Source organism: Pseudogymnoascus verrucosus (genome assembly GCF_001662655.1).
Source record: "Pseudogymnoascus verrucosus strain UAMH 10579 unplaced genomic scaffold scaffold_24, whole genome shotgun sequence".
NCBI classification, from domain to species: Eukaryota; Fungi; Ascomycota; class Leotiomycetes; order Thelebolales; family Thelebolaceae; genus Pseudogymnoascus; species Pseudogymnoascus verrucosus.
Window position 1 is genome coordinate 322959 of NW_017263675.1, and position 16751 is coordinate 339709.

Consider the following 16751-nt stretch of genomic DNA (forward strand, 5'->3'; position numbering starts at 1 on the left):
TGGAAAGACTATTATCCGTGCAGGGTTCGGGTTGTAGATCATATATAATGTCTGTGAGATGTGAGAATTTGTATGTTCCGGCCTACCCGTGAGTTTTGCCAGTTCACGAATGGGCCCCCACGGAACCATGAACTCAAAGTAGCTATATAGTACAAATTATATGTAAAGGTACTTACTTATCTTCAAATGTATCATTTATGCCTCATAAATTTATTTTTTATTATTTCTACTACTTTATAGATTTCTTTCTTATTATTTCTACCAGCAATATACATATGATGATACTACTATTCTAACGTTGTATAACTTGGTAGTAATCCTCGTAGTTATAAATTGTCAATTATTACTTATACAGTAGAACCTCTGTTATAGCGATCGCCGATAATTCTTACATAGCGATTTTGAGGTCACGCAACCATTTTGTATGTGATTTTGAAGCCTTTACGATACTACGATATCGTTCTGTAATATGTAATAAAATCGTTATATTTTGTATGTGTAAAATCTCTGCAAGTCTTTAAGTACCACTTTAAGAGGTTAGATACTAACGCTAGAGGCATATTAACATCACGTGTTTCCAGTATTAACATCACGTGTTTCCAGTATTAACGTCACGTGTTTCCAGTTATTTACATCACGTGTTTTCAGTTATTAACATCACGTGTTCCAGTATACCAACATTTCAATTATAACGATAAAAAAATCTGGTTTAAATCACATCGTTATAACAGGGGTTCTACTGCATATGTCGTATTTTATCTAGTAATTTAGGTTGTAATAAACATATAGAGTAAGTATCTTGCATATAAGTATCTTTTACATAAAAATTATACTATAAAGCTACCTTCAACTCACAGTTGGGCCGAAACATGACCTTACAGTTCGCATATAAAATTATATAGGAGACAGTGAGAATCCAGTAGTAGGCACCGCTCCAAGTTTATACCTTTTCCGTGGTGTGTGGGTTTTGATGTATGACCGCCTACTTTGGTGACACCGAGGTTACTACCGCATCCGCTGAGGCAATTCGTATACTCGAATCGATAGACCAGCGACTGCGTATTGAGTATCACCTGAGTAAAACAAATCTCAATCGTGCCAATGGGCAAGCGCAGAGTCCTCTTCTTGCATCTCGAGGGCTGATCTTTGAGTAATAATCGGTGTAATGTTTTCGTGTGTCTTCCACAACTGTATGTCTCAGTTCAGCATCGGGCGGTGGCATCGCTGGCCTTGGCCTGGTTCTGTCGTCTCTGTAGATCTACGCAGGACAGGGGCAGCTGATATTACAGCCAAGACTTTGATAATGAAACGGTGCGGAGTTGGCCTTGTTTCTCGAGACCATGTCTAAGATCGATCCTGTTGATAAATCTGCCTTGCGATAGAGTAAAGTGAGGGGAGGACCTGCGTCTTGGATATAAAAAGGGTTCGATTTCCCTCCTCTGCCAGACTACAATCCCAATCGTTTCTTCAACGTCCAACACAAACCTCAAGAACAAGGCACTCGAACCTTCGACTCAAGCCAATAACGTAAGCCTCCTCCAACATCCTATATATCCAGTGCAACTACATAAGCCCCACATTTCAGCTACTGATATTATTCTACAGCCATCTCAATCCATTACAATGGTTAACTTCTCCCCCCTCGTCCTCGCCGTTGCCATTTTGGCTACCTTGGTCAACGCTTGTGATACCGCCTGCAGCGTATCTAGCGACACCGCGGGTACTTGTCTATACTCCTGTTTTGATGTATGCAACTTTACGGCATCGCACAACCAAGGCAAATTTCTGGTAGGGCTCTCCGGCGCTGGATACGACTGCAAGCCCAATGGACCGAGTGGCGTATCATGCAAGAAGACGGCTGCCTTTGGCAAATGTGGCTCGCACTACTGGCAGTGCGGGAAATGTTAGATTGATATCTCGAGCGCCGGGTATGACTGCAGTCCAAGAATCGATTTTGTGGTGAGCGGATGAGAAAACTGGTGGCTTGGGCCCCTTTGGCTGGCATTACTATAGTAGGAATGCGGGAAATGCTAGGCTGGTATCAACTGAAAACATATCCTGGACTTGGATTGAGACTCCTGAGTGCCAATTGAGGTAGCTTTCGATAGCGAATATTAAATGGTTCTGGTGGATATGGGACATTGCATTTGAAGCAGTTGTGACATTTTATTTACACAAATGAATTATGTGCTCCTCAATCACTGAATCCAGATGGAGCTCACAACAGTAACTAATCCCAGTACCTCTCCCTCATACCCCTAACGGCTACCTGCAGTGCCCGTGTAACTCTCTTCTTGGTCCTCTGTGTCGTTTTCCTCACCATGCCCCCATTCAAACAATTCTCTCCAAAGGATCATTGTTACCTGTACAAAAACGTCGTCGCGCACAAGAAATAGCATCCCAACAGCCAGAATGCACTGTTATATATGTGTCGGATCAAGGTTTCCAGGTTTCCTTTCGTCGGCAACCGTCTTCTTTTGGATCAGGTGAGATAGTCTTTTCAACGAGGTTTTTTTCATTGTAATACATTCCCACTACAGTATTGACCACTGTTACAACGTAAAAGCTAATCACTAACAGCAAAGAAACAACGCAAACTGAGATGTGATGAGCATCCCCCAGTATCTAGCACTATCTATGCAACTCCTCACCTCAAAATCCCAACTCCACCAGTCCCCAGCCACTCACAACCTCTCCCCCCTCTCCTTCTTCAACCCCGCCGCCACACGCCTACTAATCACATCACTAATCGCCAAATTCGTCACCATGGGATTAACCCCACTCGCCGACGGAAACACACTCGCATCCGCAACATACAGCCCCTTGGTCTCCCACACCCGTCCCTCCGGATCCACAACCCCCATCCCCTCCGTCGCGCTCATCCGACACGACCCCATCTGATGCGCGCTCCCGCACGACACCCCCGGCGGCGCATTCCCCACCAGCTCAACCTTGCGTAGCCACTCCTTGAACTCCGGGTTAGCAGGCGAGCGCTCGGCAGAGGGATCGACGATAAAGGGCGGGGCGCCAGATAGATGGGGATGGATCTCCGCGGCGCCGCCGACAAGGAGGATCTTCATCATCTCAAGGAGACCAATGAGGGTGTGTCTACGATCAAAGGCGGAGGGTGTGTACTCGACTCGTTTCGGGTTAGCGAGGATGCGTCCCGGATCGCGGTCGCGCGCGAAGCTGGCATAGGTATTCATATGGCGGTATTTGGCAGCGAGGAGCTTCCAGTCCGGGCCGGAGGTCCAGTTTATTTGGGAGAGGGAGAGGGTGGGGATCATGCATGTTGCTTCCATTTTGGCGCCGTGGCCGTGGCCATCGAGGTTCTCGAAGGAGGTGCAGACTGTGGTTAGGATTGCGCCTTCCCAGGGGCGCACGTCTTCGGGGAAGAAGGCCGAGACCATGTTGGCGGGGTGCATGTAGAGGTTTCGGCCGATGTGGGGGTTCTGTGAGGTTAGTTGGGGGTTGGGTTAGGAGCGGGATACAATATACCTTTAGACCGCTATTCAAGAGCAGGACAGGAGAATTTAGGGATCCAGCGGAGACAATAACGCGTTGCGCCTTGACGACAACCTCTCTCTCCACGCCATCCTTCGTCCATACGCCCTTGACACCCACCGCGGTCTTATTCCCGCCCCGCGTCTCGAACAAGACTCGCTCAACCTGATACCCTTCCATAAACTGCGCCCCCGCCCTCGCCGCATCAGGTAACCAACACACATTCGGCCCCTGCTTCTCTGCCGCTCCACACCCCATCCCACAGCGCCCACACGAATGTTTGTGTCCCCCCGTATTCTGCGGCACCGCTTTTGCCTCATACCCCAACTTCCTCGCTCCCTCCAGCAGGACCTTATTACCATGGCTATGCTCGATATTCTCCGTGCTAACACCCATGCGATCACACACCCTATCCAGCGCGTCTTGGAACTCCGTGGTCTCGAACAGCGGTAATTTCCGGTCCCGAGACCACTCTTGACGGACGTATGACTGCGGCTGCAGCGACGCGGACCAGTTGATGGAGCCGCCACCGCCCCAGTTGGAGCCGGCGATGAAGGTGAGAGAAGCGTCATAGCTGGCATCAACGCCGCCGTTTTCGAAGAGGTTCGCGTATCCCGCTGCTTCATTCATGGGGAGGCGGTTAGGCGGGTGGTAGTATGCTTTATCGACGACGAGGACTGAGAATCCTGCCTCTGCGAGATTCTTCGCCGACACGCCTCCGCCGACACCTGAGCCAACAATAACAACATCGAACTCGAGCGTCGCTGGCTCAGCGGCCGCTTCGAACTTCAAGAACTTATAGTCGAACGTTGGGCCAGGTTCGTAGCCCGTCGGCGTGGAGCTGTACCCCGTAAGAGTCGGGAACAACCTGGAAGTGCGCAGGTAGTTGATTTTTGCCAGCGATACGATGGAGCCATATAGCACGCGTATTGGCGACAGGTAATGCGTTCGCCAGCCCTTCAGCACCTCCGAACGCGCCTGCGCATCTAGCGTGTCCAATGTTCGAGTATAGCCCGTCAATAACAGCGCGCCTGGTCGCGTACTGCCAGTTCGTTAGCATGCGCCCATGTCCACTCTTCACTTATAACTCAAGGACCAACATACCCCAGCGCCGCCAATATAAATTTCAACCCCTTGACCTGCTCCTCCGTCGCGTAACACACAAGCTGCCTCATCATCAAATCCTGGAACTCTGCGCTATCACTCGGCCGCTCCGCCAGATACGCATCCAGCGTCTCTGTATCCTTAGCCTGGGCGCTCGCGCCCGCCTGTGTGGAGAGAAACGCGTACTCCGCGTCGGAGACGGTGTAGTCGAGCGATCCCTCAGTGGCGGCGGAGGCGCGCACAATACGCGGGATGACGGCGTCCATTAGGGACATGAGAATAGCCCATTGTGCGTCGGTGAATGGGGTGCCGTTTGGGCTTGGAGGGAGGGGTGTAGCCAGGGGGGCTAACGCGGCGATAGGGCTGGATGGGGCGCTCATGGTCGATATGGACAGAGCAGTGTCGTATGTCGTGGTATAGCTTAGATTGGCATTTCTGGGTAAATTGTGCCACTGAATTGAGTTGAGGCGAGCTACTATAGTATATAGCTTGATTGCCGTGAATCTAGGGATGTGGAACAAATTTATGGGGGTCAGTGCGGGAGGCGGGGAACGCGTAGAGCCGAGGACGCGGGGTAGTGGACCCTCATGAACGCGGGGAACCTAGCAGTCTGGCTTGTGAAGGCGCGAAGGTTGTTTGTGAGATGAGGATTGATGCTGTTGAGAACATATAGATTCTCTTTGTGGCTGTTGGGATTTTTTGAGCTCAAAAAAGACGCACAGGCACACTTAGATCTGTCTTGGCGTCCCTTGCTGCTGTTGTTTACCATGTCGTAGCAACGGAGCGAAGTGACGCTCACCGGACAACGTCAAGCGTAAACTCACTTTACTGCTGTGTAGTCTCATTAATCTCAGTATAATTCCTAGCCTCTAATCATTCCCAGTCTTTTTTAGTGCCGACCCCTGACTCATGATTCACATCAAGCCACTTCGGTAATATCACCCCTAAATCCGGCTTCCGCACAGGCTTCGACAAATAACCATCAAACCCCCGTGTAAGGAATGATTCCCGATCCTCCTTCATCGCGTGTGCCGTCAAAGCCATTATAGGAATATCAAGTCCCATCTCGCGAATCAATTTTGTAGCCTCCACCCCGCCCATAATCGGCATGGAGATATCCATCAGAATGAGGCTATAGGCCGACGGTGCCGCCTTAACCATATCAACCCCTTCCTTCCCATTCACAGCGACATCGACACTCGTAAGCCCGAAACAACTTAATGTCCTCAATATTAGTCTCTGGTTGACGGCGTTATCCTCCACTAGGAGGATCTTCTTTGCTAGCGCTGCATCGCTCAGTTGTACGTATGGTTGTAGTTCGAGTGACGGCGGCGGTCGTGCCGTGGGTTCTTCTATGGTCTTGGCCGGTTCCATCGTGAACTTGCACGTACTACCCTTCTCCTTGTTGGGACAGAATCTAATCTCGTGGTGCGCAGGGGGGTACAGAAGGAGACGTTTTCAGTCGTGACAATGCGGAAGGATCCCTGTTCGGTGAGTTAACCGCGTTGCCGAAGGTGAACTCGAGAGAGGACGGGAGGGGAGGAATGCCGGGGTGGATTGCGATGGTGGTTGGAGGGGATTGTAGTGGTCTGGTCGACGACGAGACGCTAATATTCCCGCCCCAAAGCGGGGGATAAGCGGGGTGGAGCTAATTAACATCGCTGCGATAAAGTACAGTGCATCTAACAGCGATCAGTACTCCTTTCAACTCCTTTCAAACCAATATATACGACGTCGACTACGAGAGTTATCACAATGCCATACTTAGCACACATCTCCCTCATTGTGCGCGACTACGATGAAGCCATTGCCTTCTACTCCCGGTTGGGATTTACAGTTGTGGAAGACACCTTCATCCCAGAGCAGCAGAAGAGATGGGTTCTCATCCAGCCACCGCTCCCCGAGTCCCAGTCAGGCACCTCATCAATAGCCGCGTCGCAGGGTCCAACTATTCTCCTCGCCCGCGCAAGCAACGCAGAGCAAGAGGCCTTTATAGGAAACCAGGCTGGAGGACGGGTGTTTCTATTCCTTGCAACGGATGATTTTGACAGGGACTATCAGCGGTTTTCCGACGCAGGCGTGGAGTGGGTACGACCACCGAAGATAGAGACATATGGGAAAGTGGCAGTGTGGAAGGATTTGTATGGCAATTTGTGGGACTTGATTCAGCACTATTAACGGGTTTTTGATGGAGTTCTGGTACAAAATATCCTTGCTTTCCGTAATTAAGGGAATGTAGCTTCTACAGTTGCGTTAGTTTCGAAATAGTGCTGACTGTACTCGCTGGGACCACCAACGTCGCTCCTCCGCTCGTAAATCGTGACCTATAGCAATATTCCCGCCGTAGATTTCTCCTAAAAACTAATATGAGCTGTAGAAATTGAAGTATATTTTCCAATTGATCCATATATGAAGTCAATTAGATTGAGTACAGTCGTCAAAAACCCGCCCCTCAGCTATATTTAGAGATAAGTTACTCGCAGGGTGCCCAATACATATGCCTAATTCTCCACTGTGGCTTTCGATGTAGCCTGCCTTATAGGTAATGTACGGAGTGTGATAGGGCTGATTGTCCGAGGAGGAGATTACACAATATAAGACATGCCAAGAGTTTTATCACTAAAATTAGCTGTCAGCCCTCACGTAAGATTCAGTCGTACAAAACATGGGGTAAGTCACAAACGAACTTCCAGCATACTTTATCTCACTGAATGAGACGTAGGGCAGACAGAGCAGCGTCTTTCGATCTGCAGTGCGACTACCTAGTCTTCATTCACGATGCAGAACTCTACATGGGTCGCCAGCTCCGTCGTGGAGAACCTCATTGAGCTGCAGCATCTCCCAAGACATGTAACGGCGGCACGGGTCATCATAGTCGTCGCATTCCTGGGTCTGGTGCGACTGAAGGTCACAAACCTATCTCTCGCCATCCCAGCCGTTCTTCTAGCCGCCTACCACGAACGGGCGCTGTATCAGAAAGATGGCATCTCAACCGTCAAATATTCGGTCCTTGGTGTGCTGGTTCCATGGCTTCTCACCTTCGGCTACAGATTTGTAGCGATGCGCCGTAGATGCAGACAATTGGTAGTCTGACCTCGCCATCAGAAGTTCACAAGCTAACTGATACAGCCTAGCGTGCCTCACAGCTTTGTCCTTGGCCATGTCCCTACAATGGCTAAAGAAACGATGAAGTTTCCGGGAGACGTCCATGATCATGTTATCATGACCCACATTGCTGATACGTACGATCTGCGGAAGCATGGGCTATTCTTCATTGATTCGTACCCGATCATGAGCGAGCCGTTGATGGTCATCCTCTCGCCAGATGTTTCGGCACAGGTTCTACAGAACCAGGGTGAACAGTTTCCCAAGCACCCTGTGCTAAATGAGAGCTTTGGGAGGGCTATTGGCCCAAAGGGGATGGTTGGCCAGGAAGGCGAGCAGTGGAAGGAGCTGCGGACGATGTTCAACCCTGGGTTCTCACAGGCAAATCTCCTATCGATGGTACCTATGATGGTTGAGGAAACAACCATCTTCGTCAGCAGACTATCTAAGCTTGCAGCCGGCGATGGATTCATCGAGAATACGGATTCCCTAGCAGCCGCCGTCACGGTTGATATTATTGGCCAAGCTCTCTTGGGCGTCCAATTCAACGCCCAGACGACGTCGAACGATTTGGTCACGAGTGTTGTCCGAGCTAGCCATCTCGTGAAGACTTTCACAAACTTCGATATTAGGAAGCTGAATGCCTGGAGATATCTCAAACTAAGATACTATGAAGCCATTTCAAATACTAAAATCACGGAGATCCTTTCGGCGAGATGGACTGAACTTGCTACAGCACCGGAAAAGGCATCTTCTTCGGGTGCCATCTTTGATATCGCCATGGCCAAGTATATGAAGAGAGGGGGGAGTCTTCAAACTGGTGTGACGAAAGACTTCTTGGAGCTGATGCGAGACAAGTACAGATATATCCAAGCGCTTGCGTAGAGCTCAGCTAACGTCGTAGTGTTAAAACATTCATATTTGCCGGTCATGATACGACATCCACCATCATTACCGTTAGTATTGTCCACAGTTTCTTAGGAGTTAGCTAATAGATCACTTCAGTATGCCCTCTGGGAGCTCTCACGCCACCCCAAAAGCCTCCGCAAAGCCCGCGAAGAGCACGACGCAGTCCTCGGCTCCGATCCGAACGAAGCCGGAGAGCGAATTACAGAGGACCCAAGACTAGCCAACGCGCTCCCATATACAACAGCTATCGTCAAAGAGACCCTGAGATTGTGGACCCCGGCGGGGTCTGTCCGAATATCGCCAAGAGAAGGGTTTGTCCACCCCGATCACGGCGACAAGCCGATGCTAACGATTACAGAACTACGGTCGTAGGACTGGACGGCGTAACATACCCAGCAGACAACTGTATGATATGGTCCGCGAACAACTGCACGATGAAAGACGCCAACATCTTCCCCTCGCCGTATGAGTTTATCCCTGAACGCCATATCCCCGACCAAACCCCATTTGGCCCCATCCATAAGAATGCGTATCGCCCGTTTGAGAAAGGTCCGAGAGATTGTCTCGGCCAGGAGCTGGCGATGCTGGAAACGCGTATTGTGCTTGCCCTGACCTTGCGTAAATTCGATTTCAAAGAGGCGTATGATGAGTTGGATCGCAGGCTCGGGAGGACTCCGAAGGAGTTTCCGGTGTTGGAGAAGGTTGGTGGGAGGGCGTATCAGGTTTTGTTTACGGCGGCGAAGGGGAAGGATGGCATCCCGATGTGGGTTTCGGAGAGGAAGTGATGAGTGCTGAGGGTCATCTCATGAGCTGGGTTATCTGTTATTGTTCGATTCTGCGTTAGCGAACAGTCAAGACATGGCTTTGGAGGATGTTATGGAACTTCGGTCCTGCCACGGTGATATCTGCCGAGAGGGGACGTGCGGGATGTAGCTGTGCTGCTTTGGAAGGCGACGGGGGGGTGTTTATACGTCTATATACACACGGATATTTGCATTCTAACTCTATATGGTCGAACTCCCCATGGGCATGTCAACGTCGCAATACTTGATCTCCATATTAGGAGCGCATTTGCGTTATTTTCCACGTTGTTCGCTATAATCCGCGTAATCCCAGTCGTCTTGGCGTCTGGATCAGAGGATACGACGCGCTCGACGCTTACCCCCCACCCACCTGCCTCTCTCAACAAATCTGGCCCTGTTTAGCGGCAGTTGCGCCAAGGTACCAAGCTGACCGGTGCACTTATTTTCTTCGGGTATATTGATATAATCGGCCGATAGGATGATTGTACTTTTATACTATCTTAGCAGGAACTAGAATTATGTTCTATAAGTCCGTTTGAAGGAAGATTGATCGTTGATCGTTTTCGTGGACAAATTTAGGCAACGTCTTATCAGATCCTTACGTGACGACCACGTTGTGGCTGCCAAGCTACTAAAAGTAGGGCAAATCTTATCAGATGCGTAGATAATGATTATTATTGGCTATAGTTGGCTGCCAAGACCCCTAAAAGCGGGGTTACTCTTATCAGATGACAATTTTATGGGTTTAACGGTCTCGGCATTTCTCACTTCCCACTTTCACGACATAAATCAATGGGAAGACCCGTAAAGGATCCGTTTTGAAGGTGGATAAACCCGAGATTCGACGTAATAATCGAAACAATAGCCAGGAAAATTTAGATCTATCGTTCCGATGTCGTCCGTCTTTCTTAGAACCCGAGTGCTGGGGCGGGAAGTATTTAGATCTGATTAGATCTTCTCTATTTTATCTTCATCACCTACATACCTACCCCTCCATCTCTGCTTCACCTAACCCTCCATTCCCGCTCCATTGGGTGTCTATTCGGCCTTGACATTATGGCGAAGCTAATACCCGCGGATGCGGTGTCGGGAGATCACACACCCGAGTCTCCGGACACGAAGGAAGTTGTCTCTCTCTCTGATGCGGAGAGTCCACGCCCGGCGTCTACCCGTGGCCAGGTGCCATTGAGCTTTAAGATTATTTCGGTTGCTCTCGTAGCTGGAATTGGCTTTGGGTCAAGTTGGAGTAGTGGAGTGACTGGAGCTATGAAGTCGACATTAAAAAAGGTGAGTTCAATACCCGGCAAAATAAATGGCCGCCTTGACTGACTTTGCCGACAGGAACTCAAAATCAACAACACTCAATTCGCACTTCTGGAATCGAGTGAGGATTTCATAAAAGTACTTCTCATTCTCATATCTGGTATGATCACGGATCGGATTGGTGGTGCAAGCGCAATCCTGTACGGCAATGTCATCTACACTATCGGGTCAATCTTTGTTGCGGCAGCCACTACCGTCCGGAACTATCCACTCATGATATTCGGGAGAGTGGTTCTAGCATTTGGTGATGTTGCTACCCAGACTGCACAGTACAAGATCTTTTCCAGCTGGTTCCCTCCGAACAATGGATTTGCCAGTACGCTTGGGTTTGAATTGGCTATTGGGAAGATTGGAGGGTTTGTTGGAAAGTCGACAGCGAACATCATCTCGAAGGTATGTACCAAGGATTGCAAGCAAATCACTTGACTTTACTAATTCAAACCAGAATCTTGGTGATTTCTCATGGGTTTTCTGGATCGCTTTATTCATGAACATCTTCACGAATCTCATCACCTTAGCATTCTTCTTCTTCACAAAATACGCCAACAAGAAATTTGCCAACATCAGAGACCCATCCACCGGCGAAGAACTGACAGAGAAGAACAAGAAGTTCGAGGTCAAGAAAGTCCTAGAGATGCCATGGGTTTTCTGGGCCGTCCTCGCATTTTCGCTGCTGGAGACGAGTACAGCGCTTGTTTTCACGCAGAATGCCACCGAACTCGCCGAACATCGCTTCAATACCGACAGCATTACTGCTGGATGGTACACTTCCGTCTTACAATATGCTGGTTTCTTCGTCGTGCCTCTAATTGGGATATTTATTGATCTTTTCGGAAATCGGATCTCACTCAGTAAGTTTTCTCAACGATATTTCGTTAAGTGGCAATTTGCTAACCCCTATTTCTCAGTGGCCTTCTGTGGAATCGGAGTCTTCGTTTCAATGGCCCTGGTAAACTGGGCAAACTCCACAAAGGGGACGGCAGCAGCCTTCGGAATCTACGCATTTGCCTATTCATTCGGCCCTACTGTGATCATCGACAGCATCCGCACCTCGATGTGGCACCAGGAAGTCTTTGGATCAGCGTACTCCATGAAAATCATGATGAATAATTCGTAAGGTCTCCCCTCTCTTCTCACCGAATCATGCTAACGAAATATCAGAATGAACATCATCGTCAACCTTATCACCGGCCGTATCCAAGATGCAGATAACGACAGTTACGACAGAGTCGTCATCGTTTATGTGGCCCTTGCGGCGGGATCTGTAGTCGTCTCCATCGGCTTGATTGTTCTGTCTTCGATATCTATTGATCTCAGACGTCTGCAATGGACCCGGAAGCAGAGACTGAGGAATGGACATCTGATTATTGAGAGGAAGGAGAGGTTCCTTGGAGAAAATGGGGCGAAGAACAGGAAAATCAGTTTGTGTTGTTTTGGAGCGTTGTGTGCTCTGTCACTTGGGAGTTGGGTTGCTTATATTTGGGGCGCGGCGACTGGGAATAATTATTAATGACAGGCATAAAGTAGGGGGCGTAGTAACCGGGCACTGGATGCTCGAGATCTATACGTCATCTACATTATCACGGCCTTATTTATTTAATAAACAAATCTAAAATCCAACCTTTTGTTTCCTTCATCCTTCGTCGTGAGCACATATGCCTCTTTCTCTTCATCCGTCCACGAATTCCAGATATCATCCCTTCTCTTATTCACCCACTTATAGTAAACACGCACCCCGAGATAGATCACAATATTAGCACTACATAGCGCCACCAACGCTCTATTGCCCCTACGGTATCTCGGCTTATCATCCTCTCGATACACATTTGCCCCTATAATGCCTTGCGCTTGGACAAACATATTATACATCGCGGCGCTAACCGTTCTCGATCTAACGGTATTGGAATTCTGCGAGATCCAGCCGACTTGGACTGCGTGCATGTTGGGGTAGGAAAGGAGGATAGTCGTGATTATCCATATAGTCCACTTACTCGCTGTGGTGCTGTCGATTATATAGAGGCTGATGAGGAATGGTAGTACCCATATCTGTGCAAGCACAGCCGTGAGAGAAAGCTGTCCGGTGTAATCGGAGAGAAGGGTGATTCCGAGCATGGTGATGATGTGGCCGACTTGGGAAGGAATGACGAGAAGATTGGTTTGGAACGTGTCGAAGCCAAGGCTGCGGAGGGATAGAGTGAGGTAGCTGTGTGGGGGGTCTGGATGGTTGGATTAGTTTATATTTTGGGGGTTATGGTATAGGTTAAGATGCTTACTCGTTGGAAGCTGGAACGTCAATCCTACCAAGTACATTGGCCATAGATGGTAGTCTGAAAGTGACTTATATAACAGTTTCGGAGTTATTGGCTGGCGGTTGTGCATAGAACCTTTGGAAGGGTCATCGCGTAGAGCGCGGGTGACGATAATGGTTTCTTCTCTTTCAGTAAACCAACCTTTTTTGCCACGCAGCTTAGATGCGGTCTGTGTCGGGCTGGGAGGCATCAAGAAAAACGCGGCAACGCCTAGAACACCTGTGAAGATGCCCTCAATTAGAAAGAGCCATCTCCACCCGGATTTCCCGTTGATGCCGCGCATGTGCAGAATGCCGAAGGCAATGAACGACGCCAGTATATCGGCAACGGACATGAAAGTCCACCAGATGGAAAGGCGGATGGGAAGCTCGCGACTGGTGTAGAAGTAAGATAGGTAGAGTATCATCTGAAGATGTTAGTTGGGGCCATATGAAATTTCATTAGAGAAAAACGGACATCTGGAATGAAACCTCCTTGCAAGATAGCCAGCAATGCTCTGCAAGTTAGAAAACTGGTTCGGCCGGAAAGACCATATTGAGCCGCGGCAACGATACTCCAAAGAATCATCTGCATTGGAATCCATCGATCGGGCCCAATCCTTCAACACATTAGCAAGGTTACCAAGCTACTTATCGAAATGAAATACTGACCATTTAGAGACCAACTGAGAAGGCAATTCGGCGCAAAGGAAGGACAGTCTGAACACCGTATTGCCCAGATTGTAGTCTAAGGCACGTCAACCACATATCTTTACTATATAGCACGACCAGACCCCAGAGAGAAATAACCAACCATTCGTATTCATATGCAAGTCCTTCAGAAAATTGTCGGTGAGCGCCTGTGAAAGATTCGCACGATCCAACTCCAGAGCCATGAACGCAACACAAGCAAAGATCAAAATCTTAACGTCGACTTTTCGAACCACAGCCTAGGCAGTTTCAGCATGCTTAAAACATAGATTGACGGTTTTCCAAACCCATTCTTCTTTCCAGGTCCATCTTGCACTTGGATCAAACCGATGTAGGTTCTCATAGTCAGCTCTTGGTTGGTAGTGTTTTGCAACGGCTGGGTCGTCGTAGACGGATGGCTGGGTTGCAATTGCATTGGGGTCGAGCTTTGATTTCGTTGACCACCAGTACTTTTGAACCGTGACTGTTTCGGCAAGTGGAAGAGTCTCAATGGATATATTTGCCTTCTTATCGGTTGGTGTCCCGGAAAACGAGTCTGAGAGAGAACCATCTCCTATATCAGGTGACGGTGCCCTTCCCTTCGACCAAACGATGATTGCCATCTCAAACTAATTTATGTCTGAGAGAATATAGGAGTTAATTCAAAATTTGTTTGCAATATGTTTGAGTACAGAACCCAATCCTCGATGGGGGGGCTAGATATATCACAATTCTTCCATTGTTACCAAAACTTCTTAGTATTCAAAGGACGTAAAGTATACAGAGAACATGAGGTCCACGATTACTATCACACCTCTCCAATTGGCCATCACCGGGGATATGTCAACTTAGAGTTTCCTGAGCCTGCTGAAGACTCGGAAACTCCAGATGCCAAGCTCCGATCATACAGATGAGAACATCCCAAATCCCACTTAATTCCGTTTCAAATTTCGTGATGTGAGGTTTCCGCTCAATGATAACATCCTCAAATCCATACAACTGATAAACCGAACAGACATGATTGGAGCAGGTCGACAAATGTCGGGCAACATAAACTCCAAGGCCGATACCAAGCATAATCACACCTTTGATCCCCCAGCTGTCGTCAATACCTCCTCGTCGTCAGCGGGGCAACACGGAGAGTCGGCGAAAAGAAATCGCATAATTTGATGAAGCAATTGTGAGATCTTCTATATATCTGTCGTAGAATCATTAAGGGACATCACAATGATAGTTGTAAGAAGGGACTCGCGAGATATTACATTACGTCTTGAGAAATTCAGCATCACACTGTTTCCGCGGAGATGTTCTATGACGTGATATTGATATTCGAGATACTGTCATGCGCGCGTAAATGGCACCACAGCGGTTTCTATTTATCAGCATGAGGTTTGTGAGATCGGTGTTTGTAGTCGCCGATACCGATATCGACATCAAGAGGACGTGATGAGGGATGTTAAATTCGTAGATATCAGAAATGACGATGTGAGAAGCATTCATATTTATGAACTGGTCGATGGCAGCGAGACAATATGAATCTACCACATAAGACATTCGTCATAAATAAATACACTTCAGATCAAACCTTTCTCTCTCCGCCAACCGTGATTTTAAAATAAGAACACAGTATCCCACCTCCTCAGCACCATGGCCCCACCATCCGCAGATGTGGACACCGCTCCAGCAGCTCCGCACCAAGCATCCCCATCCAAACCGAGGGTAGTATTAGGAGGTTCCGAGACCCATGTCTCAACCTTATCCAAACCACTTGTTTACAGCGGCAGCTTGGACGAATATAAGTCCTTCGATGTGACTCCGGTTATTGGACGGGAATATCCGGAGGTGAGGCTGGTAGATATTTTGAAGAATGATGTTAAGATTAGGGATTTGGCTATTCAGGGTGCGTATTAAAGAATGGCAGTGCATACAGAGTGTTTCTAACTGGTTTACTTAATAGTTTCTCAACGCGGGGTGTTTTTTTTTTTTTTTTTTTTTCGTAACCAAGGCATCTCTGTTGATGACCAGAAGACGCTTGGTCAAAAGCTCAGGGAGCTCACTAGCAAACCTGAGAGTTCTAAGGTATGCAACCATCTACTTCCACACACAGAACATCAGTATTTAGTTCCCAACACACATATAACAATCACATACGACCATAGACTTAAGAGAATTAGGCATCCCGTCTGCTCCGCCATACACAAGCTTGTAATTCAGTAGACTAATGCTCTTAATCATGCTAATAGGCATAGCGTGGAATCTAAGCCCCTTACTGCCTTAAGGGTTAACGTAAGGGTAAGTAGGGTAAGCTAAGGCGTAAGTAGAGTAAGTAGGATAAGTAGGGTAAGGTAACATACTGTTTTTATATTAATTTCATGTTAGTCTTACGTTAATTTTATAATAGTACTAGAGTGTAGCTGTTTTAGCTTATATACCTTATTTAGGTGCCTTGCTCTTATTTTCTATAATCTACTATTTATAAGCTATAAATCTAAGCTAAATTAAGCCCTAAAACATGTTAAGGTGCTATATTAACACTATAAGTAGCTAAAGTTTATAACTATATTATAAAGTTTATATGATTTAGAGACTTAGAGAAGGAACTAGATCTCCTAAAGTAGGTAAATAACGTTTAAACTTCTTACTAGTAGTTCCTTTATTACTAAAATTAACCTTATTATAGTTGTTATCCTACCTTAGGCATAAGACTCTACTTATCTTTAAAAAGCTAACCTTCTACTATTTCTATCCTTATTATCCTTACCTATGTTAATAGGTAGTAGCTAAGAGGAAGCTACATTTTTAGTAGATATTAGAAGTAACTATAATCTCTCTAGAATGCTTACTCTACTATCTCTAAAGATATAAGATCTCTCTCTACCTCTCTTTACTTTAACAACTCTAAGATTAAATATAGAGGTAGTATAAACCTCCTTCTAACTAAACATAAAAGGGGCTAGGAGTATCTAATAACAGCTATAGTCATTTTAGGCTACTTATAAGGATGCCCCCTTACTTAGGTTAGTTAT

General features: G+C 47.5%; 6 protein-coding genes across 6 annotated transcripts; 3 read left to right on the top strand and 3 right to left on the bottom strand.

Annotated features, from left to right (window-relative positions):
* Nucleotides 1-2508: 2508 nt before the first annotated feature.
* On the bottom strand, nucleotides 2509-5281 carry VE01_05844 (uncharacterized protein). Its single transcript, XM_018275302.2, has 3 exons — nucleotides 4609-5281; nucleotides 3499-4546; nucleotides 2509-3452 (listed from the first exon to the last, which is right to left on the bottom strand). Exons 1-3 carry the CDS (start codon nucleotides 4986-4988, stop codon nucleotides 2685-2687), a joined length of 2196 nt encoding a protein of 731 aa, XP_018130067.1. The 5' UTR covers nucleotides 4989-5281; the 3' UTR covers nucleotides 2509-2684.
* A 167-nt stretch (nucleotides 5282-5448) lies between these two features.
* On the bottom strand, nucleotides 5449-6187 carry VE01_05845 (uncharacterized protein). The gene has a single exon (XM_018275303.2). The coding sequence runs from the start codon at nucleotides 5980-5982 to the stop codon at nucleotides 5482-5484; it is 501 nt and encodes a 166-aa protein (XP_018130068.1). The 5' UTR covers nucleotides 5983-6187; the 3' UTR covers nucleotides 5449-5481.
* Nucleotides 6188-6276: 89 nt separating this feature from the next.
* Nucleotides 6277-6840, top strand: VE01_05846 (uncharacterized protein). The gene has a single exon (XM_018275304.2). It carries the CDS (start codon nucleotides 6364-6366, stop codon nucleotides 6784-6786), a length of 423 nt encoding a protein of 140 aa, XP_018130065.1. The 5' UTR covers nucleotides 6277-6363; the 3' UTR covers nucleotides 6787-6840.
* A 442-nt stretch (nucleotides 6841-7282) lies between these two features.
* On the top strand, nucleotides 7283-9584 carry VE01_05847 (uncharacterized protein). The gene is made up of 5 exons (XM_018275305.2): nucleotides 7283-7692; nucleotides 7738-8570; nucleotides 8618-8669; nucleotides 8719-8933; nucleotides 8981-9584. Exons 1-5 carry the CDS (start codon nucleotides 7387-7389, stop codon nucleotides 9405-9407), a joined length of 1833 nt encoding a protein of 610 aa, XP_018130066.1. The 5' UTR covers nucleotides 7283-7386; the 3' UTR covers nucleotides 9408-9584.
* A 767-nt stretch (nucleotides 9585-10351) lies between these two features.
* On the top strand, nucleotides 10352-12363 carry VE01_05848 (uncharacterized protein). The gene is made up of 5 exons (XM_018275306.2): nucleotides 10352-10712; nucleotides 10767-11141; nucleotides 11194-11599; nucleotides 11657-11861; nucleotides 11910-12363. Exons 1-5 carry the CDS (start codon nucleotides 10482-10484, stop codon nucleotides 12256-12258), a joined length of 1566 nt encoding a protein of 521 aa, XP_018130073.1. The 5' UTR covers nucleotides 10352-10481; the 3' UTR covers nucleotides 12259-12363.
* On the bottom strand, nucleotides 12345-14348 carry VE01_05849 (uncharacterized protein; the record flags this gene model as incomplete). Its single annotated transcript, XM_018275307.1, has 6 exons — nucleotides 12345-12964; nucleotides 13022-13463; nucleotides 13514-13655; nucleotides 13708-13783; nucleotides 13850-13985; nucleotides 14034-14348. 6 exons carry the CDS (start codon nucleotides 14346-14348, stop codon nucleotides 12345-12347), a joined length of 1731 nt encoding a protein of 576 aa, XP_018130074.1.
* Between the last annotated feature and the right edge of the window lie 2403 nt (nucleotides 14349-16751).

Excerpts from the sequence above, each read along its gene's own strand:
- VE01_05844 (XM_018275302.2), bottom strand. The coding sequence starts at position 4,988 with ATGAGCGCCCCATCCAGCCCTATCGCCGCGTTAGCCCCCCTGGCTACA. Across the intron at positions 4,547-4,608 it reads TTTATATTGGCGGCGCTGGG|TACGCGACCAGGCGCGCTGT; the intron begins GTATGTTGGTCC and ends ACGAACTGGCAG. Across the intron at positions 3,453-3,498 it reads TCTTGAATAGCGGTCTAAAG|AACCCCCACATCGGCCGAAA; the intron begins GTATATTGTATC and ends CTAACCTCACAG.
- VE01_05845 (XM_018275303.2), bottom strand. The coding sequence starts at position 5,982 with ATGGAACCGGCCAAGACCATAGAAGAACCCACGGCACGACCGCCGCCG.
- VE01_05846 (XM_018275304.2), top strand. The coding sequence starts at position 6,364 with ATGCCATACTTAGCACACATCTCCCTCATTGTGCGCGACTACGATGAA.
- VE01_05847 (XM_018275305.2), top strand. The coding sequence starts at position 7,387 with ATGCAGAACTCTACATGGGTCGCCAGCTCCGTCGTGGAGAACCTCATT. Across the intron at positions 8,670-8,718 it reads CGACATCCACCATCATTACC|TATGCCCTCTGGGAGCTCTC; the intron begins GTTAGTATTGTC and ends AGATCACTTCAG. Across the intron at positions 8,934-8,980 it reads CGAATATCGCCAAGAGAAGG|AACTACGGTCGTAGGACTGG; the intron begins GTTTGTCCACCC and ends TAACGATTACAG.
- VE01_05848 (XM_018275306.2), top strand. The coding sequence starts at position 10,482 with ATGGCGAAGCTAATACCCGCGGATGCGGTGTCGGGAGATCACACACCC. Across the intron at positions 11,142-11,193 it reads CAGCGAACATCATCTCGAAG|AATCTTGGTGATTTCTCATG; the intron begins GTATGTACCAAG and ends AATTCAAACCAG. Across the intron at positions 11,862-11,909 it reads AAAATCATGATGAATAATTC|AATGAACATCATCGTCAACC; the intron begins GTAAGGTCTCCC and ends ACGAAATATCAG.